Source organism: Anolis sagrei, chromosome 2, assembly GCF_037176765.1.
Source record: "Anolis sagrei isolate rAnoSag1 chromosome 2, rAnoSag1.mat, whole genome shotgun sequence".
Taxonomy (NCBI): Eukaryota; Metazoa; Chordata; class Lepidosauria; order Squamata; family Dactyloidae; genus Anolis; species Anolis sagrei.
In genome coordinates this window covers 84,632,353-84,659,128 of record NC_090022.1, presented here as the reverse complement: position 1 = coordinate 84,659,128, position 26,776 = coordinate 84,632,353, and the positions used below count along the sequence as shown (strand labels likewise).

The 26,776-nt window shown below is 41.3% G+C and overlaps 1 protein-coding gene across 1 annotated transcript; it reads left to right on the top strand.

Moving 5' to 3' along the window:
- Positions 1 to 1,158: 1,158 nt before the first annotated feature.
- Positions 1,159 to 25,584, top strand: GM2A (ganglioside GM2 activator). Its single transcript, XM_060765481.2, has 4 exons — positions 1,159 to 1,467; positions 13,135 to 13,287; positions 21,152 to 21,334; positions 22,153 to 25,584. Exons 1-4 carry the CDS (start codon positions 1,348 to 1,350, stop codon positions 22,321 to 22,323), a joined length of 627 nt encoding a protein of 208 aa, XP_060621464.2. The 5' UTR covers positions 1,159 to 1,347; the 3' UTR covers positions 22,324 to 25,584.
- The last annotated feature ends 1,192 nt before the right edge of the window (positions 25,585 to 26,776 follow it).

The window sequence follows — 26,776 nt, the reverse complement described above, 5'->3', positions numbered from 1 at the left end:
CATCCTTGCCTCCAAAACCTAGGCGAGAACCAGCCATTGCAAAACTCTCTTCTTCAAGAATCATAGAATCAAAGAGTTGGAAGAGACCTCATGGGCCATCCAGTCCAACCCCCTGCCAAGAAGCAGGAATATTGCATTCAAATCACCCCTGACAGATGGCCATCCAGCCTCTGTTTAAAAGATAAAGTAAAGACAACCTTCCTGATCAGTTTTGCACAACATCCACGCATTCTTGGCAGGGGTTTGGACTGGATGGCCCACGAGGTCTGTCCCAACTCAATGATTCTAGGCATCCTCAGAGGTTGAGGGGTCTATTGGGATTTATTTATTTATTTCAAATATTTGTACCCCGCCCTTCTCTACCCCCAAAGGGGGACTCAGGGCGGCTTACAGCTAACAATTCAATGCCTCCCATATACACACAGATAAAACAGCAAATACAAAATAGATAAAACATTACTATAAATTAAAACCATTTAAAATAGTGCAAATTCAGTTGGCCAAATCTAAATCTTGAGTTCTACAATCAACAACTTGGTCCGAAGCCTGTCCATAGTCCATTGACCATAGCATTGTCATCATTTATCAACCTACTATCCAAATCCCTGGCTCCATAGCCACATTTTCAACTTTTTCCTGAAGGACAGGATGGAAGCAGTTGACCTAATTTCACTGGGGAGGGAGGGAGTTCCACAGGCGGCGGGGGGGGGGGGGGGGTGTCACCGCTGAGAAGGCCCTGTCTCTCAGCCCTGCCAAGCGTGGTTGCGACAGAGGCAGGATTGAGAGCAGGGCCTACGTCCCACCTCGTATGGTTCGAGGTGGGACGTAGGGGGAGACAAGTAAGCTGGAAACTAGGCAAGTGAGGTTTATATATCTGTGGAATAATGTCCAGAGTGGGAGAAAGAACTGTTGTCTGTTTGAGGCCAGTGTGAATGCTGCAATTGGCCGCCTTGGTTAGCATTGAATAGCCAGGCAGCTTCAAAACCTGGCTGCTTCCTGCTTGGGGGAAATCCTTTGTTGGGGTTTGAGTCTGGGGCGATGCGCGTTCCGTCCAGCAGGGGGCAGCGGCGCTTTCCCGCGAGGGGAGGGGGAAAATACCCATATATCTATATTGCCAAAGATCCGGAACAGCAAAGGGGAGAAAGGAAGGAGGCGGGGAAAGTGGGCTGTCAGGACGGAGGGAGAGAGGGAGGGAAGGCGGGCGCAAGGCTGAGCAAACACAACCCGTGCCGGCTGGCTGCTTGGCTGCAGAGAGCGAGAGAGAGAGAGAGAGAGGGAGGGACACATCTTGGTCTTGGCTGGACGGGGCAGGCAGCGCTCTCCAGACCCTTTCAAGCCCTTCGCAGGATGCCTTCCTCGGCGCTCGGGCTGGCCTTCCTGGCCTTGCAGCTGTGCCCAGCTGTGCTCGGGGGAGCCTGGCAGCGCTTCGTCGTCTTGGACCGAGGGTGGCCCGTGTTCGCCACCAAGGTGAGCCAGGAGCCTCCAGGAAATCCCCTCCCCACCCCTTGAGTAGCAAAGAGGGCTTCTACACCAGGCAGGGGCCAACTTGGGCCCTCCAGGGGTTTTGGACTTCAACTCCCACCATTCCTAACAGCCGGTAGGCTGTTACGAATGGTGGGAGTTGAAGTCCAAAACCCCTGGAGGGCCCAAGTTGGCCCTTGCCTGGTTTGGATGAATGAAAGACTGCAGCGCTTTCCCTGGAAAGGGCCTCTGATTGGCTGAGACGCGCCACTTTAGAACGATGTGGTGGAACTACTCTTCCCACCAGTCCTCAGCGTTGGCCAGGAGCAGAGGGGCTGATGGGAAATGGAGTTTATTTATTTATTTAAAATATTTATATTCTGCCCTTCTCACCCCGCAGGGGACTCAGGGCGGAGCACAGCATATATATGGCAAACATTTAATGGCGGGACATAGAACCATAAATATATACAAACATTAAAATCACTTATATTCACATTACAAGTTGCTTAAAAACCATCTCAGGACACTATTTTGCCTGATTGCACTGTCCCAAAGGCTTGGTCCCACAGCCAGGTCTTCACCATCCTTCTGAAGGACAGGAGGGAGGGGGCTGATCTAATATTGCCAGGAAGGGAGTTCCATAACAGGGAGGGGGGCAATCACTGAGAAGGCCCTGTCTCTTGTTCCCACCAAACACACACACTGTGATGGTGGCAGGACCGAGATCAGGGCCTCCCCAGAAGATCTTAGTTCTGCAGTGTTCATAAGACCAGAGTTTCTCAACCTCTGCAATGTTGTGTGTTTCAGTGCCAATCAGTTCTCCCCACTGTCAGCATGTGAAATTCCTCTATACTCTGTATGTTGGAAAATTGCATACTCAATTTGTTGTTGTTGTTGTTATTTGAAATACAACGAGATGAGTCCACAGCAGACTAGATCACTCTGCTGGTTGTTGTACTGGATCACACATTGGGCACTTCCCAAGTATCTAGGACTGTGTGATGTATCAGCAAATGATGCGTGCAGATCCCAGTAAGGTAGCCTTCTGCAACTGGCAGCTGGTAATTTTGTCAGCACCAATTGTGTTTAAGTGCAGACCAAGGTCTTTAGGCACTGCACGCAGTGTGCCAGTCACCACTGGGACCACCTTGACTGGCTTGTGCCAGAGTCTTTGCAGTTCGATCTTTAAATCCTCATATCGTGTCAGCTTGTTGTTGTTGTTGTTGTATTTATTGATACCCCGCTTTTTGCCTACATCTATGACAGGCATCCCCAGAGGTCTGTTGGTGACTGGGCAAGTGGGGTTTCTATATCTGTGGAATGTCCAGGCAGGGTGGGATAAAGAATTATTGTCTGTTTGAGACAACAAACTTTATTTATACCCCACCGCCAAGGGGACTCAGGGTGGCTAACATGAGGCCAAGCCCAAAGATACGATACAGAAAAATAAAGTGCAAAACAACGAAAAATTACATTGCAATAAAATACATATAGTAACAAGATAAAATAAACAGTGCATAATAACATAATAAAAAGTTAAACACAATAGGCGGGCGAAATGACAAAATAAAATGATAAAATCCTGGATGAGATAGGGGAAAAAGTGTATTTGTAGGGGAGGAGCCCAAAAAGGATGAACAGTTGGGTTCAATTAAGGACGGGGGGGGGGGGGGGGAGTGCATCATGAGGAGAACACTAGGTGGAGCAGACAGAAATGGGATATGTTGGAATTGGCCAGCTTGATTCGCATTGAATAGCCTGGCAGCTTCAATGCCTGGCTGTTTCCTGCCTGGGGGAATCGTTCATACTTGCCTCCAATAGACAAGAGTTCTTTCTCCCACCCTGGACATTCCACAGAAATATAAACCCCACTTGCCTTGTTTCCAACAGACCTCACAATCTCTGAGGTTGCCTGCCATAGATACAGTTGAAACACCAGGAGAGAATGCTTCTGGAACATGGCCATACAGCCTGGAAAACTCACAGCAACCCAGTCTTTGACAACACATTAGTACACTACTTAAAATATACAAATATAAAAACTCTAAAACAGAATTTAATATAAACAGTATTAAAAATTCACAGTGAAAAACCATTTGACATATTCAAATGCAGTTGGATTGCAACTTCCATGAGCATTGGCCAGTACAATCAACAATAGGGTCTGGTTTAGTGGTCAAAAGTCCACTCTGAGCATCTAAACATGCCCATGGGAGAGCCCCATCCATCAAATGGTGCACAAAGCATGCTGCTTCAGAAGACATAGGAAATAATGTAGCATAATAAATACCTAAAGCTGTGTTTCCCAAACTCTGGTCTTCCTTTATCAAAAAAAAAAAAAAATCAACAAGAAGAAAAACACCCAATAAAATGCAGGCATTTTAGCTAAATAAAGCTACACAATTGTATATTAAACAAAAACAAAACAAAAAATACAACAAACGTCCTACTGCTTATTTGATTGTTCCCTTTGTCGGCTCCCTTTAAACCACTGGTTCCCAACCTTTTTTGACTAGGGACCACCTTCCAACATTAGTACCAAAAGGGCTACGAATTTGTTTTTTGTCAACTTTAGATTAGGTTTGGTTATTAGGGGTGCTGATTCAGAAAATTGTATTGGATAGACCACATCAGATCTACTTTCTGATACAGAACATATGCCATCCTGTAGTCGCCATCTGCTCACCCACAGAAAACCATATTTATGAATTATAAGAGGGTTTTGTGAGGCCAGTCGCTCTCATTGCAACAATGTAGTAATGGTGAGGCCGCAGACCATATTTTAGTTCTTGCGGACCATTGGTGGTCCACGGACCACAGGTTGGGAACCACTGCCTTAAATAATAATGTTACCCCACTTTTACTTATGGCAACACTTTAGTAATGGATCAGTCGCACAGTTGATCAGTGCCCCCATCGGTTGTTGTGAAAAGATGATGAACAGGCCCCAATTTTTTTTTAAAATGTTAGTCAAGGTTTTGTCCTCAATCATCATAGTCAAATTGTCCATTTCTGCTATTTCACAAATCTTCACCAGCCATTCTTCTTGCTTTGGGATAACTGATTCCATCTACCACTGAGCTTTTGTGTATGTGTCAGAAGCAACTTGAAAAACTGCAAGTCATTTCTGGTGTGAGAGAACTGGCTGTTTGCAAGGACGTTGCCCAGGGGACGCACTGATATTTTACCATCCTGTGGGAGGGTTCTCTCATGTGCCTGCATGGGAAGCTGGAGCTGACAGACAGGAGCTCACCCCTCTCCTGGGATTCGAGCCACCAACCTTTCGGTCAGCAGTCCTGTTGGCACAAGGGTTTAACCGATTGCACCGCCAGGGGCTCCACCTCTGAGCTGAGCATATACAACTCTTGCAGAAGTTAGGCTGTTAGGAATAGTGGAAGTTGAAGTCCAAAACACCGGGGGGGGGGGGGGGGGGAGGGGGGGTGAAGTTTGCCCATGCCTGAGTTATATATTGTAGATTGCTTAGCATTTCTAACAAAACAATGCTCTCATCTTAAGTTTAACCTTAATATTGTCTTCCAGCATCATATGTTGTTGAGTTCAATATTTCTGAGCCCCCAAACTCTGGTCTTCTGGGTGTGTTTGACTTAAGCTCCCAGAATCTGTGACTCACATTCCCTATCAGTAAAATTGTTATTTATTTATCTATCTGTTTATTGTATCTTTGCTGCCACGCGGCTGAAAGTCAGCGCGGTGGAGCAAAACAAACCAAAGTCCTAGAAAGAACCATAAAACAATTATAGCGCTCTTTTGAAAAGACTAATTTCCACTTTCTTTCGTTTCCCTATTGACTGGATCTATAGCATTCTTACTGCTAATGAAAAGTGACATTTCAACATCATGCATTTCAACAGACCTTGCATGATGTTCATTATAATCACTTCTGTCAAATTAAAAGGCACAGATAATAAAACCCAAGCGTGAAAAACTATAGTTCCCAAGATTCCACAGTGTTGAGCCATGGCAGTTAAAGTGGGGCCAAACTGCATTAATTCCACAGTGTAGATGCACCTTGAGTTGGAACTTTGGGAAGTGGGGCAATGAGGGGCCAGCTTTAGTTTCCTGGCTCCCTTCCCTCATTCAGATAGACTTTGGGCGTATCAGTTTACTAGCCCTGGAGCTAGTGATCAACAAACCCTTTCTCAACAGTTTAAAATAGAATGTATAAATTAGGCCACCTCATATATGCTTGACAGATGTGTCACCAACAAGTAATATCCTGCTTTCCTCCATTGAGTGGCTTTGTTTATGTCTCTTAATTCTAATATTTTAGCAGTTAAGGCAATATTTCAAAGTTTAGCATTTGTCTATAATTTGTGTAGCAGCAGGATAGTATTTATGTATGTGAGCAGACCCAAGCAAATCATGGGGCAAATGGGGGCGTTCACTCTTAATCTTTCTGAGAAATCCATTCTGTGCCACCTCTTTTATGGCATGGCTGTGAGAGGGCTCCCCTTAGGCATCAAGCCGCTGCTGTGGGAACAGAAAGATGGGTTGGATAACACTGTGATAGGGATCTAACAAAGCTCTTCTTAATCACAGAAGATACACATTTTGGTTGCTTAATACAGTAAATACTTGCAAAAGCAGTTCAGGGAACTGTGTTAATCACTTCAAGTCTGTCCTGTACTTTTGCCTGATCCAATGTTGTGTGCAATGTACGTGTTGCAATCTTGATTCTTGAGTGTTATGGTACATTATAACATAAAACTCTGCCCCCCTCTATACTGCCATATAAAATCCAGATTATCTGCTTTGAACTGGATATATAGCAGTGCACACTCATATAATCCAGTTCAAAACAGATAATGTGGTTTATTTGATTCAATAATCTGGATTATATGGCCGTGTAGAAGGGGGCCTGAGAAGTATGGTACAAACTTCACATAAATCTTTACTGTACCAAAATCTGCTTGCTTCTGAAGACCAAACCATGTCCTATTGGTGCCATAATTGTTTTAGATCAGGGGTCCTCAAACTTTTTAAAAAGAGGGCCAGGTCACAGTCCCTCAAACTGTTGGAGAGCCGGATTATAATTTGAAAAACAATGAATGAATTCCTATGCACACTGCACTTATCTTATTTGTAGTGCAAAAAAAACCCCGCACTTAAAAACAATATAATAATTAAAATGAACAATTTTAACAAATATAAACTTATTAGTATTTCAATGGGAAGTGTGGGTCTGCTTTTGGCTGATGAAATAGGATTGTTGTTATGTGCTTTCAAGTTGTTTCAGACTTAGGTTGACCCTGAGTGAGGGCCGGGTAAATGACCTTGGAGGGCTGTATCTGGCCCTCGGGCCTTAGTTTGAGGACCCCTGTTTTAGATGATGTCTTGGGTTGCATTTACACTGTAGAATGAATATAGTTTGACACTGTTTTCACTGCCATGGCTCAGTGGAATGAGATCCTGGGGATTGTAGTTTTACAATGTATTTAGCATTTTTTACTAGAGAGTGCTGGTGCCTCACCAAACTATATATCCCATAATTCCATAGCATTAAGCCCTGGCAGTTAAAGTGCTGTCAAACTCGGTTGTATTTGTATATTTTGTAATTGCATATATGCTATAAACCGACCTGAGTCCCTCGGTTGAGGTGAGAAGGCCGGTATAGAAAACTTCCAAATAAATAAATAAATAAATAAATAAATAAACTGCATTAATTCTACAGTGTAGATCAGTGGATCCCAACCTGTGGTCCGTGGACCACCAGTGGTCTGCAAAAACGAAAATATGGGCCACGAAAGGCACGACAACAAGCCTCTTCACTGCTGCTTCTCCTCCTCCTTCCTCCCCCTGAGCGGAGCCATAACATGTGGCACCTAGAAATGGGGGCACCTTAATGTCTTTGTTTCTAGGTCTGTCTTTGAGGTTATTTGGGTTGCTGGTTCAGAAAATTGCATTGAATAGACCACATCAACACTAGATTATTAAATATGGTTTTCTGTGGGCAAGCAGATGGCAACTACAGCATGGCATATGTTCTGTATCAGAAACTGGAGCTGATGTGGTTTATCCATTGCAATTTTCTGAATCAGCACTCCAAATAATCCCAGGGATAGGTCTAAAAACGAAGACACCAAGGTGCTCCCACTTCCAGGCACCACATGGAACAGCTCCACTTAGGGGAGGGAGGGAGGAGGAGAAATAACCAAACTGAATCTAAATATGACCAAAAACTGATTCATAACCCTTTTGGTACTAATGTTGGAGGGTGGTCCCTGGTCAAAAAAACATTGGGAACCACTGGTGTAGATGCACCCTAGGTCTATTGAACAGGAGTGACTGTAACCCTGAGAGCAGCTGATGTCCCGGAATCATGTTCATTTCTATTCTATTCTTGGAACAGATATGTCAATTTTGTATTTCATCTAAAAAAAAAAAAAAAGATTTATATCCACTAAAGTGTGGTTCTCAACCTGTGGGTCCCCAGGTGTTTTGGCCTATAACTCCCAGAAATCCCAGCCAGTTTACCAGCTGTTAGGATTTCTGGGAGTTGAAGGCCAAAACATCTGGGGACCCACAGGTTGAGAACCACTGCCAAGCTACTGCTAAAATAAAAAGCAGTTACGTAATCCTAAAGATGCTGCTACAGTTCTTCCCCTCCTCCGTTTTATGGAGCAGAAATGGACTCAGCTTGAGAAAAACCTGGATGCGTATCCTGTCCCCTGAATAATGCACAGCTTCTCTCTTGCTCTCTGAGTTTTGATAATATTTGGCAGAGGCTGTGCATGGGGTGAGCTGGGGCTGCTTTTGAGGCAGACAAAATTTTTTTTTTGCTGCATTAGCAACTACAAAGACCAGGCACAGCATTGTTCAGTCCCTCCAGAGATCTCTCCTGATCAACTGAGCAACAACAGAAACAACATCTGATTCAGTGCTATAACTTTTCTTCTTTATGATTTTAACGTCTTTTGCCTGATGGAGCTGCTGGAGCTTCCAAAGCTTGCACTGAGCGTTATTTCATCTTGATTGGCCAATACAGGCATTGCTCTTTTGGTGGATTTAGTTTATTTTGTTATATGGCTAACATGGCTGCTCCTGAATGTGTTTCCAGAATTATTCAATGGTAATAGTTGGCCTGCATAGGTCCAAACTGCTGGAAACCTGCCTCTTGCTCTCCAAACCTTCCAGAAGTCACTAGTCATCTATGCTTTGGGCATCATAGTACCAAGTGGTTGGCCAAGGAATGACGTGGACCTCCAAATTGACTATCAGGATAACATTTTTAAAGTGCTTTGATACCACTTCCAAGCCAATTTGTATCTCCTCTGAGGTTGAGAAAGGTGGAGTAGAAATGTCGTAAATAAATAAATAAGACTCCATTTCTTGGATACTTGTGCCACAGTCCTGTCAGCCAGCCTAATTTTGCCAGTGTAGATGGCAGTGGCATGGTTAAAGAATCCACTGTGGGCACTGTAGTAATGGAGAGATGGCATTGAGTGAAGGTTGACCTGTTGGCTCCTGAAATAATGATAATAATAATGACAGAAGTAACAACAACCATGTAATTTCTTACCTGCCTCCCCATGGATTGAGACAGAGGAACAACAGCATAACAAAACATGTACAACCAGTTAAAACACATAACCCAGTTGAGCCATCTGTTTGTTTATTTATTTATTTATTTATTTATTTATTTGGGACATTGCCTTCCTCTGAAGACCTTAGGCAGTTTACAGCAGAAATCACACACACACACACACACAGAGCCATCAAAGATAAAAAGAAAAAAAGCCCCCCCCCACTGCCCTATAAGACATAAAATTAACATTAAATAAAAAAACCATTAAAATTCCCAAAGAGATAAAAATTAAAATGTATCTCGTAGGCTTCTGCCAGCATTAATTGAAAGCTGTTTCACACAGGAAGGTTTTGAGGTTCCTCCTAAAGGAACCTCAATGGGTGGGGGCTGCTCTGATCATTTTTGGTAGAGGATTCCAGAGTTTAGGTCCCAAGCCTGTGAAGGTGCCATCTTTCACCATTTTTAAGTGCAGACTGTCCCAGGGCTAGCTGTCCCACATAGAGCGTGTTGCAGTAGTCCAAGCGGGATGTAACCAGTGCGTGTAGTACTGTGGCCAAGTTTTGTCCAGGAACAGGTGCAGCTGGCGCACAAGTTTTAATTGTGCAAAGGCAGCCCTGGTCACCACCCCCACCTGATCTTCCAGTTTTAAGGCAGAGTCCAAGAGTACTCCCAAACTGCAAACCCGAGATTTCAGAGGGAGTGTAACTCCATCCAGTTCAAGTTGTAATCCTAACTCTGGTTCGATCTTGTGCATGACCTGCTGTACTTCTGTTTTGTCTGGATTAAGCTTCAATTTGTTTGCCTCATCCAGTCCATTACCGCCCTCAGGCAGCGATTCATGTGAGGAACTGCTTCCTTGGCTTCAGGTGGAAAGGAGTAGTAGAGTTGGGCATCATCTGCATACAGATGGTACTGAACTCCAAAACTCCAGATGATCTCTCTTAGCGGTTTCATGTAGATGTTAAACAACATTGGGGATAATGATGAGCCCTGTGGGGCCCCACAGCCTATGGGGTCCAGCAAGACTCCCCCAACACCACCTTTTGAAGATGACCCGAGAGGAAGGACCAGAACCACTGCAGTAGAGTGCCTTCAAACTCCATCCCCGCCAGGTGCTCCAGAAGGATACTATGGTTGATGCCGCCCTGAGGTCAAGAAGAACCGACAGGGTCACATTCCACCTGTCCAGTTCCCCACCAAGGCGACCAAAGCTGTTTCCGTCCCATGACCCAGACTGAAGCCGAATTGAAATGGATCTAGAAAATCATACTGGCAATTACAAAATTACAATGACATACACACCCAACGCATATTAAACTAACCAGGAGGGAGATGGCAATGAGATGGTTTCCTTCTCTATTGTCCCATAGCTGCCATTGTTCACCTTGCCAAGAAGTGCCTGATACTAACAGAACAGAGAGTTATTCCAGCAAAACTCATTGAAGGCCCAAATATCTAAAATGCTGGAAATGAACAAAACAAGTCAAGGAGCCTTTGCAAAGTTTTCTAAAATTGTTTGTAGAGATACTTAGCTGATTTGTCTTCGTTAAATATTTTACTCAATCATGAAACTTTCTACACCTGCTCTCAAGGATAAGTGTTTTTCTGGAGTTTTGTAAATCTGATAGCTAGGGTTTTACCCCCAAATGAAGCAATGGGTGTACAGGGCACAAATCCTTCAGTGAAGTACACAAGGAGTGCCTTATTGCTACACACCCAGAGCAGCATGTAGAGGCCTGAAGTACGGTGTGGTGAAATTGTAAGTTGCCGGGTGTGTTGAAAGAGGAACATGAGAGCTGCTCCTCCAGGCCGAGTAATGGTAATAGTTGGGGCTGACTCAGGTTGCCCCTGTCTAACCAGTCTGTTTAAACCAGACCTTGGAAAACTCACCCACAGAAAGCAGGTGGCATGACTCTTTATTAGATCTATGCTTGTGTGGCACAAAAGCCATGGAAGCAAACTCAAATCAGCCTTCCATGGCTTCAGATGCATGTGCGGGAACTACAAACTCCCCACAATCTTCAGTTGTGGGGAGAGAAATGTAATTGCACCTTATCAAAATGTCTGTGAGTTTGTCTCACGAATGATTCACAATAAAACTCAAGCATCTCTTGCATGCCTCTTTTATCTTTACTTTCAGCTTGTGCTGACTTGACATTTTGCTGTGGCCACTGATTTTACTTCCTTTTCAACAACAAGAAACAAACAAACAAAAAAAGCCCAACCCAGCTGCTTTTAAAAAAAGGATTTCATAATTTAATGTAGCTTGTCTGCTAACATAATTACAGTTGAGCATCCCTTATGCAAAAATCTAAAATTGCCCACGTGGGTGGCTGAGATAGTGACACTTTGCATTCTGATGGTTTATTGTATATAAATAAACATTGCTTTACAGATTGTAAAGCTTTACAAATATTGTCTATAAAATTCCCTTCAGGCTGTCTGTATAAGGTGTATATGCAACATAAATTACAATCATTTCATGTTTAGACTTGGGTCCTATCTTGAACATATTTCACTATGTATGTATATGGAAATACTGAGATGCCAATGTATTTCATTATGTATGTGTATGGAAATACTGAGATTCCAAAACACTTCCAGTCGTGTCAGATAAGGGATACTCAACTTGTATTTTTTTGATGCATGAATTGAGAACTGTTGGGTGTGTTTGTTTCATATTGTCGTATTCTTTTCTCCTGCTATTTGAAGTGGTACAGCCTAGTATTGCCTCTGAGGCAACATAAAAGAGGAGGAATGGTATGTGAGTAAACACTCCCCATTCATTTTTAAAGGAAATTTATTTTATTAATTTGCTAAATACCAAGAATGTTGCTCAGAAAGCTGGCAATAATAAAACATTGTTTATTTGTTTGCTTTATTAGTTTCTTTTATAGTAAAGTAAAGGTAAAAGTTTTCCCTTGGCATTAAGTCTAGTCATGTCTGACTCTGGGAGTGGTGCTCATCTCCATTTCTAAGCCTAAGAGCCAGTGTTGTCCGTAGACAACTCCTAGGTCATGTGGCCAGCATGACTGCATGGAGTGCCATTACCTTCCTGCGGGAGCAGTACCTATTGATCTACTCACATTTGCAAATTTTCAAACTGCTAAGTTGGCAGAAGCTGGGCTAACAGTGAGAGCTCAGCCCACTCCTCGGATTCGAACTGCCAACCTTTCAGTCAGCAAGTTCAGCTCAGCGGTTCAACCCACTGCATTACCAGAGGGTCCATTGTTTCTTTTATATGCTGCTTAAATCCTCAAATGCAATTTACAGCAACTTTTTATTTACAAATAAAATTAACCTCACTCAAAATATATAGGAAGATACAACTACTTTAAAACCCCTTCGGTTGATTCCCTGGTTGCCTGTCATTGAAGGACATTTGTGGCTTCCACCAGAATCATCTATCCTCCTTCCTTCCCTCTGTGCCCTCAAACCCCTGTTCTGTAGGGCTGGAAGACCCTCGATTTGGGTGTAACAGAGGGATTCATGACTAGTGGAAAGAGAGGAAAGTCCTGATTCTGCTGGTGTTGAATATGGAAGGACAATACTGGATCTTGACCCAGAAATCCTGTAGTTGAATTGTTGCTGTTGTGTGCCCTCAAGTAATTTTCCATTTGAGGTGACCCTAAGATGAACCTGTTAGTGAAGTTTTCATGGCAAGATTTGTTCAGAGACAGTTTGCTTTTGTCTTCTTAGGAGGCTGAGAGACTGTGACTTGTTCAAAGTCACCTAGCACAATGTTCTACTCTAATCAGGCCAGGAAAAACAGTGTTCTACTCCTCTGACTTTAAGCCAGTGGTTCTCAACTTGTGGGTCCCCAGATGTTTTGGCCTACAACTCCCAGAAATCCCAGCCAGTTTAGCATCTTTTAGGATTTCTGGGAGTTGAAGGCAAAACCATCTGAGGACTCCACAGGTTTAAACTGTGCAAAGGTTGGATGTAGTCACACCCTTTTTTCCTCAGCTTCCTTCTTCAGCTTCGTTTTTTGCCTGCCCTTCCATGCTTCCTTTAGGTTCTTTATTTTCAATCCACTGCCTGCTGTTTGCTTCATCTTTAACCAGCTTAGGTTATGTTTTGCTAATGAAGTTTTAAATATCTTTTTTTTCTTTTATATATTTCAGGTTCAGAATTTTCAATGGGAGAACTGTGGTCCTTCATCAGAACCTGCTGGGATTAAGAGCCTTTCTGTAAGCCCAGATCCCATTGCTATTCCAGGAGATGTCACAGTCAGTGCATGTGTCTACACCAGTATAGGCGTCATTTCACCTTTGAAGGTAAGGGGAGGGAATCAGGCCAGGAAAAATGACTTCTCACATCTCCACTATTTTATTTTATGTCCTGACTTTCACCCAGCATGGGACTCAAAGTTGCTTACAAGAAAGTAAGAGCTTAAAAACTTATAAAAGTGTTAGACTGTAATTAAACATTAGTAAGGTAAAGGTAAAGGTTTCCCCTGATATTAAGTCTAGTTGTGTCTGACTCTAGGGGTGGTGGTCATCTCCATTTCTAAGACAAAGAGCCAGCGTTTTCTGTAGACACCTCCAAGGTCATGTGGCCGTTACCTTCCCGCCAGAGTGGTACCTATTGATCTACTCACATTTGGATGTTTTCAAACTACTAGATTGGCAGAAGCTGAGCCTAACAGCAAGGGCTCACCCCGCTCCCCAGATTTGAATCACCAACCTTTTGCAAGTTCAGCAGCTCAGTGGTTTAACTCGCTGCACCACCAGGAGGCCCTAATTAAGCATTAGGGAATGATTATTCAAAGTACATTGGGACAGCTCAGTGCTCTTAGAAGTATTAACATACCTTGCGTCCTTGATTTGTACTGGTGTTTAATACCAGGATCTCTCATGGATACTAAAATCTATGGCTGATCAAGTCCCAGTGGCTTGCATGGTTTCTTAATTCATGAGAGATGCTTATCTAAGGTGTGGCTTTTTAAATTCCTCTTTAGTCCTTTCCTCTTAGTTGTTGTGAGAATAAAGAAGGAAGTGATGTGGCTAGAGATAATCAATTCCTCCAAAAGGAGGAAATGACCGGTTCTCCTCTTTTGGAGAATCAGATGATTTTAGGTTTTGCATTTCCTCTTTTCTCTCATGGTCCCTGTTTGCAGTGAGTCTGGATCTACAATGCCATAAAATGCAGTTTCAGAATGCAGATTGAACTGGATTATATGGTAGTGTAGACTGCATTATATGAAAGTGTAGTTCCAGCCAGGTGTTAGGCCGGTTTTTCTGTTTACTTTGCATCCCTTTCACTGACTGAGCACAAGGCACCCTTTTATTAGTGTGGAACAAGGTCAGCAAGGGCTTCAGCACGGTCACAAATCTTCTCTTAGAAATGCTAAGGATTCAATAGGCTTTGGGCTTTCATGGAAAGTCTCAAGTTTCTCCTATAAAAGCAGAAGATATGTTTTTCCCCTGCTGGTGCAGTGGGTTAAACCACTGAGCTGCTGAACTTGCTGGCAGAAAGATTGGTGGTTTGAATCTAGGATAAGGATGAGCTCCTGCTGTTAGCCCCAGCTTCTGCCAACCTAGCAGTTCCAAAACATGCAAATGCAAGTAGATCAATAGATACCACTTCTGTGGAAAGGTAGCGGTGCTGCATGCAGTCATTCTGGACAACGCTCTTCAGCTTAGAAATGGAGATGAGTATCACCCCTCAGAGTCAGACAAAACAGGAAGGAAAGAAGGCTTGCTTAGTTTAAAATTTGAGGATTTCAAAGTCCCTTTCCAAAGCAGGGCTCCAGATTCTGAGAAGATAACTATGTTGAAATGTTTAGGGTTTTTAAAAAAATGAATCATGCAGAGGTGTGAATATGTAGCTTTATGAGAAGTACTCTCACACTTCAAACTCCTTCTCTCTTGACATACCTCTCTGCATCTGATGGCCTTTCAGCAGCACTTGGATCCAAGCCCATGCTTTCCTGTTAAGCAGCTGCATTTTTATATGTTAGGGAAATGCAGCTAATTCAGAGGAGGAAAAAAACAACCTGAACCACTGGAAGAGATGATGCTAGGAATGAAATCATCTCCAAAAACAAAGGGGGGGGGGGAGCAATCTAGCCTCTGTTTATTGGTTGTGCTAACGCTGTTCATTGAATCATAAAGGAGGTAAATTCTGGTCCTGAAATACCATCTCTGCTAAATCTGGACCAAGTCTGAGAACTGCAGTAGTATAGTTTAAATGCTGTCTTGTTCTGCACTCATTTCTCAATTTTCCCCCTTGCTATTTTTCTTATTAATCTATAGATAATTTTCATTTATTTTATATTCAAATCACTTCAATAAAGGTGCATCCAGACTAATTAAAAAGCACGGAAAGTCTGCCATTTTGTTCCTGGTCTTTCCAATGTTATTTTAAAGGTCTATACAAGGTTTGCTTGTCCCAGAATATTTTCTATTGGCTCCTGCTATGATTAGAGGCTTTTTATATCAGCTCCCCAGGCAGTTTATTTAAATCCAGTATATACTGTATATACTTGAGTATAAGCAAACCCAAATATAAGCTGAGGCACTCAAGTATAAGCCAAGGGTGGGAAATGCAGCAGCTACTGGTAAATTTCAAAATAAAAATAGATACTTATAAATTTACATTAATTGAGGCATCAGTGGGTTAAATGTTTTTGAATATTTCCATAAAATTGTAATTTTAGATAAGACTGTCCAACTCTGATAAAACCATTATTCTAACCTTCTTCAATGTAAATGTGCTTACATATCCTTCCAATAATAATAGAGTAAAATAATGGAAATATAACAATAACAGTAAGAATAGAGTAAAATAATACATGTAATAATAATAATAATAATAATAATAATAATAGAGTAAAATGATAAATAACTTTGACTCGAGTATAAGCTGAGGGTGAGCTTTTTCAGCCTAAAAAAGGGCTGAAAACTTGGCTTATACTCAAGTATATACAGTAATTTGAAAGAACACAAACAAAATCTGTGACTTTTAAAGAAGCCTGATGCATCTGACCTTATGTACTTGTTCCTGTTTTAAAATGAGGAAATGTAAGAGAGATAACATATAATGAAACTGTGGTAGGTGGAGAATCCACACACAGTGGACGATGATAACCCTGGGAGCTGCCTTCAGATCAGCTAGCAATGGACCTTTTAAACGATACTTCTTATAATTAACTCCACATTGGAGAGGAGATGGACTATCACACCAGCCTATTGCCTTTCAGCAGCCATGTTTCAACCAACAGAAACATATGTATATGGTAAGAATTACTATTCCATCTTCTCTCCAATAGCTCCAGTCAGGCTTCTGTACTCATTTGACCCTGCCTTCCTAACCATGTCAGTCCTGCATAGTGCATGCACACTGTTTATTTTTTCCCTTTGGTGCATGAATTGCACAATTCAATTCATCTTACAAATAGAGTGCCCTGATATAATTGCATAATTGCAGCATGCTGGCAATACCCCATGGCAGTTCAATTAAAATTTAAAATTTAAATAAAAACCAGGGAACTGAGTGGAGCAACATACTTGAGGATAGGGAGACAAGAAGAGAACCACTCCCACTCATGTCACATGACTGCAATAGAAGAAATAATCACACCAGAACCAGTGCTTGAGCAGCAGTGCTATTGGAGTCATTGGCAGGTTTTCCTATAAATTAAAAGATGCAAGTCAGTCACAACGGAAAGTCAATGCAGCAATAGAAGAACCACAATATTGTGTGATAAGGGAAGATCAAACTAGGAATTCTCCTAGTTCAATTGTTCAACTAGTCTGTTGTATGATAAAGTCCTAGATCATTCTTCTAGCGTACTTACTTATAGAGATGGGAAGGCCTCAAAAAACCCCGTCAAAATTGGGAGAAAAATAGGGTTTTTTTTCTCTATTTTTTTCAAAAGCCATGTTTTCCCTGGAAAAAATGGAAAAGCATGTAGAATATGTTCTTTTCCAAGGAGAAATAATATATCTATGACATGGTATTCAAACTATATAATATGAAGAACTTAATGAAAGATTTCTAAGACTTGTTGTCAATTTTTCAGGAAAATAATGGCTTGGAAAAAACAGAAACAACTGTTTTCTCCCCCCAGGCTTTCCCATCTCTACTTACTCTGCTATTGCTTTCTCTTCTGCCGCAGATTCCTTGCATAATTTTAAATTCAGTAATTTTGGAGATAGTTAAGATAAAATGCCTCCTTGTAGTTTGTTATGTTTGCACATCTTTATTTCCTTTATTGTTTTTCAAGGCAAATTTGAACAAAATGGCAAGGTGAGGTTTTTTTTCAAAATAATAATAATAATAATACAACTTTATTTATATTCTGCTCGATCTCCTCAGAGCAGATTTCAACAGACAAAAAGGGCAAACATTCAATGCCTCAGTACAATAACAAGGGCAAACATAATATCTCAAAATAACCCCACATGTGAAGATAACATATAACATGACACGTATAGATTAAATAAAATGTAACTTATCTAAAAAAAACCCAAGGAAATCAGTGGCTCATCTCATTGTAATAAGTGGCTTCCACTTCTTAATATGGCTGTGTTCTATGATCACACAGTTCCCATTCATTCTGCAATGGTATGCTATTTTTATTTATCTAAACATTTTCAGCTTCAGCAGCTGGTTGCAAGAAGGCAATGTTGTCCTTCCAGATCTCTGGAAGACCCTAGAAAGTCTGGATGGATGCCTCTGACTTCCTGAGACTGACTGCTGAAGCATAGCCAACCATTGCCTGATGACTCTATCACCCAGTGGCTATGAATGGGATGCCACAACACCAGAACCACTACATTCAGGGGGTGGAGGTTACTGCTGACCATTAAAAACCATATACAACCATAATTTGGTATTGAGTCTGTATATGCCACTAACAAGCTTTTAAACAGGTACTCACTTATCTTATCAAACTAAGCTGTCACAATAATAATAATAATAATAATAATAATAATAACCACCTCTTTTTTGTGGCTCAAGGTGTGATACAACAGGATTAAAATAGGGGGATAAAGCACAAGGTTATTAAAACACACACAGTTAAAATACAGGTTAAAATTCGTTGATAAAATGCAAGTTAAAATTCACAAGTTTACTATATGAAGGCCCCAGTTCCTGTCTGATCTTAGATGGCCAGGTTAGCATTTGAAGAAGAGGCCACCAGGAAATACCTGGAGCTAAAGGCTCTGTTTAGAGGAAGGCAATGGCAAACCATCTCAGAGCAAACTTTGCCAAGAAAACCCTACACTAGAAGTGCCTTAGGTTAGAGTTGTCCTGAAGACACATAACAGAGTCATGAAATGAGAAATTTGTCCAGGCAAGAGAAGACAGACACAGAGGCTCATCCCAAGCCAAATTATGATCTGAACCAAACATTTCCTTCTATGTAATAAATAGTGTACCTTTCTAGAGTTGTTTCAGAGCAAAAATATGACTGATCTAAATGTTCCAAAAAACAGCAGATAACATGCAAGCAAGTTTCATTTCTTTTTACCAACTTAATCAAGTTTCAGAAAAAACACTGAAACCAGAACCTTTGAGGTGGTGTGTTGTGTGCACTTGGCCAGAACTTCTGCATTTTGCTCCGTTAGCTTCCTTTCTGAGATGCTGCAGAAAACTTTGGCCAGAGATAAAGTGCTTGCCTGTCATCTGCAGTGCTATTGCTTTAGATATCCTCAATCAATTGCCATATAGGGCAAAATTCCTTATTGGGCTGGGAGGGGAGCTTTTCTGAGTCCCTGTGCTACTGGATTCTAATTTCTGGAAATTTATGCTCCCAGAAAAAAATAACTTGTTAGAAAATAGTCTTGATGCCGCATCCAAGATATTGCGAGCTCTTTGGTGTTTTGCCAGCTGAAGAGTAGAACAAGTGAGGGCTAAGCACAGAGAAGTCTCTAATCCTGCCTTTGACTTTCTTGAATGCTGTATGCAGAGTGACAAAGAGATGCTTTGAGAACAGTCTTTGGTCTCTTCCTCTCTATAGAAAAGTCTTTGATGGGTGGATGAAGCTGTCTGCTTCTGGTTCATTGCAGTTTTGTATGTGTTCATTTATTCATCCTGGTTTGGCTTCAACCTGAAATTTTTTATCAGTTGCACAAAAATCAGTATTAGGTATTTCTTTTTGAAACGCATTTTCCTATGCTAGTCATCATTATATAGACATTTCATCCCTAAACTAACCATTCTTTCCACCCGAGTGTATTTTGTTAGTATTGAGAACTGTCTATGAATATTTGGAAGAGTGTAAATTTGAAAGACAATCTCACTCAAGTCTATGACGTAGAAATTAGATATTTTGACTTTAACATGTGTTAATGCACATTTTGTAATCCTCAAGCAGTTTTGCTTTTGTCTTACTTGGGCAAGTTTGGGTCTTTATTTCAGGTCACAGTTTGGTGTATTCAGGGTGGGAAGAGAAGAGTCACCTCAGCATTTTCCAAGAGAACTGCAGAAAGGGGAAGAGATTGCTGGAGCTTTTGATACCACAAGCTGGACGACCTTGTGAGCGCTTATCATGCAAGGTCTCATGCTGGCAAGTGGAAAAAAACAGGCCAGCAGAACTCAAGAGTGATTACTTAAGAGTTTCTTCAACCCATGTATCTGGATTGTTTGCTTAAACTGGCCTTTTATGAAAGAAATCCCACATGCCTTTTCTGCTTAGTGGCAGCAGAGATAAGAAAAGCAGTAGGACAATTTGTTCATGACGTATATTTTCTTATTTTCATATCTGAAGGGCTACAGTTTCTCTTCTATCATCTCATTCCCCTTCAGGCTTTTAAACTCTTGTAGAACCGATGCAGATCACTTTAGCTGGAGTGGGGGCAGTAAAATAAATCAATAAATAACTTTATTTATAGCCTGCCCTATTTCCCCTAAGGGACTCAGGGCGGTTTCCAAGCAAGAATGGCAAATATTCAATGCTATAAAAGTAATACAAACATGCCATATCAAACAGTATGTAAAACAATTTCAATCAAAACACATAATATAGTAAGATTGGCTGTTAAGCCTTTTAATTAGCATTTTCAAAACCTCATATTTACACTCTGCTAAAGATTCTGTTCTCCTTTCCATTAGCAATGATGGAAGCATTATTGCTCTTTACTGCCTCTTTGTGGGGTGTTATGGCACACTGAACTGCGCCAAAGTTTCGTTCCATGCGGCACTCTGATTCCCTTAGTGCCCATCTTGCCAAGTACTTTTGGGGATTGCAAGCATCATTCCCTCATCATCCGGCTGTGTATCAGGGGAGAAACCATAGCTCAGTGGTAGATCAGGTGTTTTCTCCATAGAAGGTCCTTTTTGTCTTTGCCAGATCATTAGATGGCTCATATTTGGAAAATATCCATGCAGGAGATTCTGGAGAGTAGTGGCTAGTAAAAGCTGGTCAAAATGAACAGCTGGTATCCTGGTATTTGACATTGTTTTACATTTCCATGTCAGTTGTTTTATTGTCATGCAGATCAATACACCCATCTCTGTTCGTTTCCGTATTGCCTTCTCAAGGATCATGTTACATTATACTATGATGAACTGCAAAAGTTAATTCTGCATTGTGTGAAGGTTCCTAACTCTCTTCTCCCTTAAGTTTATGTGAGGTGATAGTCTGTAAGGTAAAGCTGAAATTTGTTAGTAATACCTTCCCTAGCTGAATATGGGTGGACGTCTCTCAGAGCCTAGGTGGATTACATTAGGATTACCCTAGGAGACCATGGCAGGGCATCCCTCTTGTCCTGATCTCAGTATCATTTTTTGGGGCTCTCCAAATGCAAAAGGGAGCATAAGAGGCATTTTCACTATCCCTTACCCGATTGTCTGCCATTTGGGGCTCAAGGGAGACCTTTTTTTTAAAACAGAGAAAAAGACATTTTCTGTTTCTTACAAGGTATTTCGGGATAATTTAGGGCATTTTAAAAGTTTTTTCCCTTTCTTTTTTACCCATGGGGACTCCAAAAAGAGCTCTGGGGCCTCATAAGCCTACAGACCTCACTTTGAGTTCCCGTGCTATACAAGATAATCCAATTCTTCCTTCATGTCTCACAGATAAGTTGCACATATCTAGACAGCTGAACAGCAGCCTGTGGGTAGAATGGCCATTTGTTTAGACCTGGTGATGGGCAGTGTATTCACACTTTGTGCAATATCTATTTCTAGGCAGTAGTTACTCTGGAGAAGAGACTTGGTGAAATGTGGTTAAAGATCCCCTGCATGGATGAACTTGGGAGCTGCACGTACGACGACATTTGTGCCAAGCTGGACAGTCTTATCCCTCCAGGCACTCCATGTCCAGAACCCTTGCTGAGTTATGGCATTCCTTGCCATTGCCCCTTTAAGGCGGTAAGCCCACATTTTAATCTATGGCCGTTTAGTCTAGGCAATTGTTTAAAAAAGCCTTCAACAACAACACAATGTTAAAAAATAAATCCCACTTGGGATTGGGAGTCCATTCTATTGGCTCTGTTTTTGGTTTCTGAGAATACCACTTTGAAATGTGGGACTGACTAAATAAACTATGGATTTTGATCTGTGGCTGGTTTAACTTGATAGATACCACCATCCCCCGTACAGAAAAAGAATACAGGATTTGAGCATTTTTCCTTTGGGGGGATCGCAGTGGGGAAAGGATGCGGAAGGGCAAGGCAGAATATTAGTTGCAGCACTTCTTGCATATTGTTCTAGAGAGTTCTTTTGCTCAGAGGTGGGCCACTTCTGGGGGTTTTGGCCTCTGGGATCATTCCACAGGCCCCGGTAAGATCAGAAATGTGATTTCTTGTTTGAAGGGGGGCTTTACCTCCTTCCACTGAGAACTTCTCATTCTGGAGTGGAATAACTATCTTTTTCTTGACAAAATCCTACCCTGAAAAAAAGCCTGAGGAGGTTTTTGTAGCCCATGGGGTGAACTTTGCTCGGCCTTGATTTACTTGTTCTACTGCAAGCAGAGCTGGTGAAGAAGTGCATACCAGTATATCACTGGTACATGTTAAAGATTGCCAAGAACTCTTTATTGCCCTGTTGTACTAACAAGGCCAATGAGTGCTGCCTATTGCCTTTGATCAAGGAACAAAAATCTTCTGTACTGACAGATAAACAAGAATGGTACGGATTTTGCAGACTGATAAGGATTAGTGAATCTATGTGTGTGTCCTTCTTTTTAGGGTACTTACAATTTGCCATCCTCTGATGTCTACATACCTGACATAGAGTTACCTTCTTTCCTCACCAACGGAGACTACAGGATTCAGGTTGTAATGAGTAATGGCGATCAAGAACTTTCCTGCAGCAAGATCTCCTTCTCCTTACACTCAGGGAAGTGGTGGCTTTGGTGATCACCATCCAAGCATCCTTGGGTCCAAGTGCCATATTGCCTTCCTGCTTTTTCTGTCCTGTTGATATTAATACTGAGACTAATTTTGCAGCCTTAAAGGGGGGGGGGGGTATTGTTTTTTATGATTCCTCTTAAATCACTTGGAGAAACAACTGGATGCAATGAAGAAAGAATTATATATATTTTAATCAGAAATGTATGGGCAACCAGTGTTCATTAATAGTTTAGGATATTTGTCCACATGGGAGGGTGCAGGAGGAGTAACATTTGTGGGGTCAGTGCAGTTCCCTAGCATGCATACATGCAGTAAAACAATACATGCATAGTATTTGCACATTACAAAATACATTGAATTCCACTGCATTCCTGGTTCCTCATAATGGAGTCTTAGAGAGATGGGATATGGGAAGGGAATGTGTCCTGATGACAGGAATTCACCAATATATGCATGAAGGACGAAGCCAATTTCTGCTCTTTTGAATCACAGCTCTGATTAACCAAGCAGGCCCTAGTACAGAGAAGCTTTGCCTTACCTAGTCCATCTGTCCAGTTGAGATGCTCCTTCATTATCCTTCATTCCATACACTGGATGAGCAGGCAATTTTGAGTGCTCCTTTAATCTCACCTTGTGCTTCCTGGGTATCGCTTTCCAAGGGTGGGACAGTGGAGCCAAGTGAAAGAAGACAATGAAAGAGGAAGTCGGGGACTCATCCACCTCTGAAAAACCACCAACTTTCAATATCCACAATCTGCTAGAGATCATGAACAATTGTTTCACTTACCCAGCTTTGTCTTGGACTATAGACTTGTTTTCTGAATGTAATATTGGTGTTTGCTTGGGGAAAAGTAGCTTGGAATGTAAAGCAAGCAACAAAGGCAAAAATGCAGTTTCAAAAAGTTTGAGAAGCACTGCCTTCTGCCCTATGATGCGGAAATATGGTGTTGTTGTTTTTTAACTTCCTCAACACTTTGCAATGTTATTGGTTGCAAAGGAGATGGGAATGGGACTTTTCTTTCAGTTTGTCTCTGGGAGCTCTCAATTGAGAATCAAAAATTTCTGAAAGGATATATCTAGAGCAGTGGTTCTTAACTTTTTCTTTGTCACAGACCCTCTTTAAATATATTTTGTTGCTGTGGACCATTAATTATACAATTCTCCAAGCTGAGCTGACTAGATCTTGTCTCCTCGCTCCACACCGCCATGTCTTTTGGTCACTAAAGTTGCATTTCTACCACTGTCAGTCGTAGTGGAGCAAGGGGTCTGTCGACCACAGGTTAAGAACTGCTGATTTAGAGTATTTGTGTGTGTACCAATGAATAAAGTGGCACCTTTCCTTCTATTTCGGATTTTGTTTCTTCTCATCTAACTAGAAGAAGAAAGATGTTTGTTGACCTTCCATTTCCTAAGGAACCAATTGAACCCATGTTCTGATAGAAGTCCTAAAACTCAAGGGAATATTTTAAGCAATCTGACTGTCTTGTGAATATTGGAAGCACAAGTTACCAAGCTGTTATTAATGAAATATGATGTACAGTTGCTATATTACATGCTGACAGTTTGCGTACCATGTTTTGTTCTCTTTGACAGATGGTTAGATTTGTTTTGTTTACAATATTATTTGCCATGTGGATCTGAGAGGCTATGAACAAATATACTTGATATATGTTACATGGGATGGATTGGCAAAAGGCTGCTCCAGCTGGAGAGAATATCTAATCTCAATCTTTTAGAGTTTATCTGATAGACATAAGAGTTAATCCCTGTAGTGTTTCTGATTGGTTGGAGACACTGGGAACTCTTCCTTAAACACGAATGTAGGATTGAATATTTAGATGCATTCAGGCTTTTTCTCTCACCCTAGCTTTTCTTAAATTTGTACAGCACTCATCATAGGCACTGCAGATTCCTGTGAATTTATACCTGTAGGCATCATCACAGGTGATATTACATACATTGTCCTAGATGTCAATAAACACAAACACAATTCTGCCTTTTGCATTTTAACTTTTCAGGTGTTTTTATACTTACTGTAATAATATTCTTTATCTTGTGCCATTCTGTTTTGTTTGAATGTGAGTTGTGTGTATTATTTCACAACCTGCTGCCATTGTGTTTATGCTGTGTGTTTACATTGTGGCCCTCTTATGGTACCCAACATGTTTCTGTGTCTTCTCCACTGAGTACTCCGTCTCCCTCTAATCCAAACACATACTAAATCTGTGGGGGAAACATAATAAAGTGTATAGGTTACTAACACTCCTAGCTAAACTTTCAAGGTTTTAGTTGTTAAGCTAAAAATATTTAAAAGTGTATGCATAGTACAACCCCCCCCTCCACAAATATCTACAAGGAATAGATTCCAAAAGCCTTGTGGATACCTGAAACCACAGATAGTGGTAAAACGTGTGTGTGTGTGTGTGTGTGTGTGTGTCTATATATATATATATATATATATATATATATATATATTACTAAACTTTGGTGAGAAGTATACCATAAATTAGTGTGGGAGGATCTAGAGAGCCCCACAAACACTTCCGGGGCATGTGAGTAAGTGAACCCAGGGATATCAAACCATGGATGAAGGGTTGCACTGTACATAGTTATGTCTATGCATCTATCTATTGTGTATATATACAGTATATATATCCACAACTCAAGTGATAAAATCATGAGTGGCCCATGAGGATCCTGCGTTCAGTTGTCTGAGATGTGGCAACTTCCTCTCACTCCTTAGTGCGTATATATAACCTACTTCTATATAACCTACTTCTAAAGAATATTGTAAGCCTTAATTTAAGCATGTCCCAATGCTATATAGTTAGATGTGAAAACATAAGGGATATCATTTATTTTTCTGTTTAGTTATTGTTTAAAAAAATACAGCATGACGCCCATGTCTGCAGGATCGCGATCAACATCCAATAAAATATAACCACTCTAGGTGTTTTCTAGGTCTTCCAGCATTACTCTATGTTATTTTTGGACCAGAAGGGTTTGCTATTCTCCAGTTTTGCATATTTCCAGTGGATAGATATGAGAGTCACATGGTACGTTACCACAGTCTGTAAACAATTATAAACTTTTCTATTGATTTCCACTCTGTGCTATGAATCCTGTTCAATTGATCTCTGATTATGTTCATCATGTTTATCACAAGCTAGCTCTGATTTTGTGGGTCCAATTTCATGTTGAAAAAATACAGTGGCCTTTAATAATGGAGCGCTAAAGAGTGATTGAATAAATCCTTTTATTGGTAAAGCTGTGGTTATCTTTGGTTGATGTACATGCACTGGGGTTAAAACCACACGATTACGGTACATTGGAATGATGCGAGTTTGGCTCGCATGCCTGACAGTTCTTTTCGTCTAGGCAAATGTCATTACACCAAGGATAGGCAACTGCATGCCTCTAGATGTATTATAGATGGCCATAACTCCAATCATAAGAACCAAATAGTGAGGAATTGTTGTAGACCTTCAACCACAGTTGCCTGTTTTACAAGTTCTTACCATGAAGATGCCATTTTTTTGTGTCAGGAGTGACTTGAGAAACTGCAAGTTGCTTCTGGTGCAAGAGAATTGGCCATCTGCAAGAACCTTGTCCAGGCGACACCCAGATGTTGTGATAGTATACTATCCTTGTGAGGGTTTCTCTCATGGGGAGCTGGAGCTGACAGAGGGAGCTCATCTGCACTTGCCTGGATTCGAACTTCTGACCTGTTGGTCTTCAGTCCTTTTGGCACAAGGGTTTAACCCATTGCTCCACTGGGGGCTCCATAAAATAAGATGCTAATGAATTTCATCAGTTAATTTTCTTACAGAAATCCTCATAATAGCAATTTTCTTTTTAATATAATGCTAGACATAACCTGACATATCCTGTCTCACTGTCAATGTATAGGATTCTTAAGACGTTTCCTTTATCCAAAGTGGTTTACTCGCAAGTAGCTGTCCATAGGATTCTGCTGTAAAACTCCCAGTTCTTTTGTAGATTTATTTGTGTATCCTATTAAACATGCTGGGTTGGAACCGAAACTAAGGGTGTATCTATGCTATACAATTTATACAGTTTATGGTTTGACACCACTTTAAATGCAATGGACGTCACTGTCAGCCAGGATACTCTCTCAATTTCAGTCTAACAAATTATCTCATGGAGCAAAAGCCCGAAGTGTCTTTCAGTGCAGAGTTTGGGCCAAGCCAAGGCTTTTTGTAGCCTCAGATGTACCAGCAAATCTTCCTCCACCATTTTGGTACGTAACAACCAATGCCAATCATTAGGACATTTGAAGCAGTATTTTCAACAACTACCTCTTTTCTCTCTCCCACAGACTACAAATAACGAATACAATACATTTAGGCCCCTTCCACACATCTGAATAAAATCCCACATTATCTGCTTTGAACTGGAATAAATGGCAGTGTGGACTCGGATAACCCACTTCAAAGCA

Excerpts from the sequence above, each read along its gene's own strand:
- GM2A (XM_060765481.2), top strand. The coding sequence starts at position 1,348 with ATGCCTTCCTCGGCGCTCGGGCTGGCCTTCCTGGCCTTGCAGCTGTGC. Across the intron at positions 13,288-21,151 it reads GCGTCATTTCACCTTTGAAG|GCAGTAGTTACTCTGGAGAA; the intron begins GTAAGGGGAGGG and ends ATCTATTTCTAG. Across the intron at positions 21,335-22,152 it reads GCCATTGCCCCTTTAAGGCG|GGTACTTACAATTTGCCATC; the intron begins GTAAGCCCACAT and ends CCTTCTTTTTAG.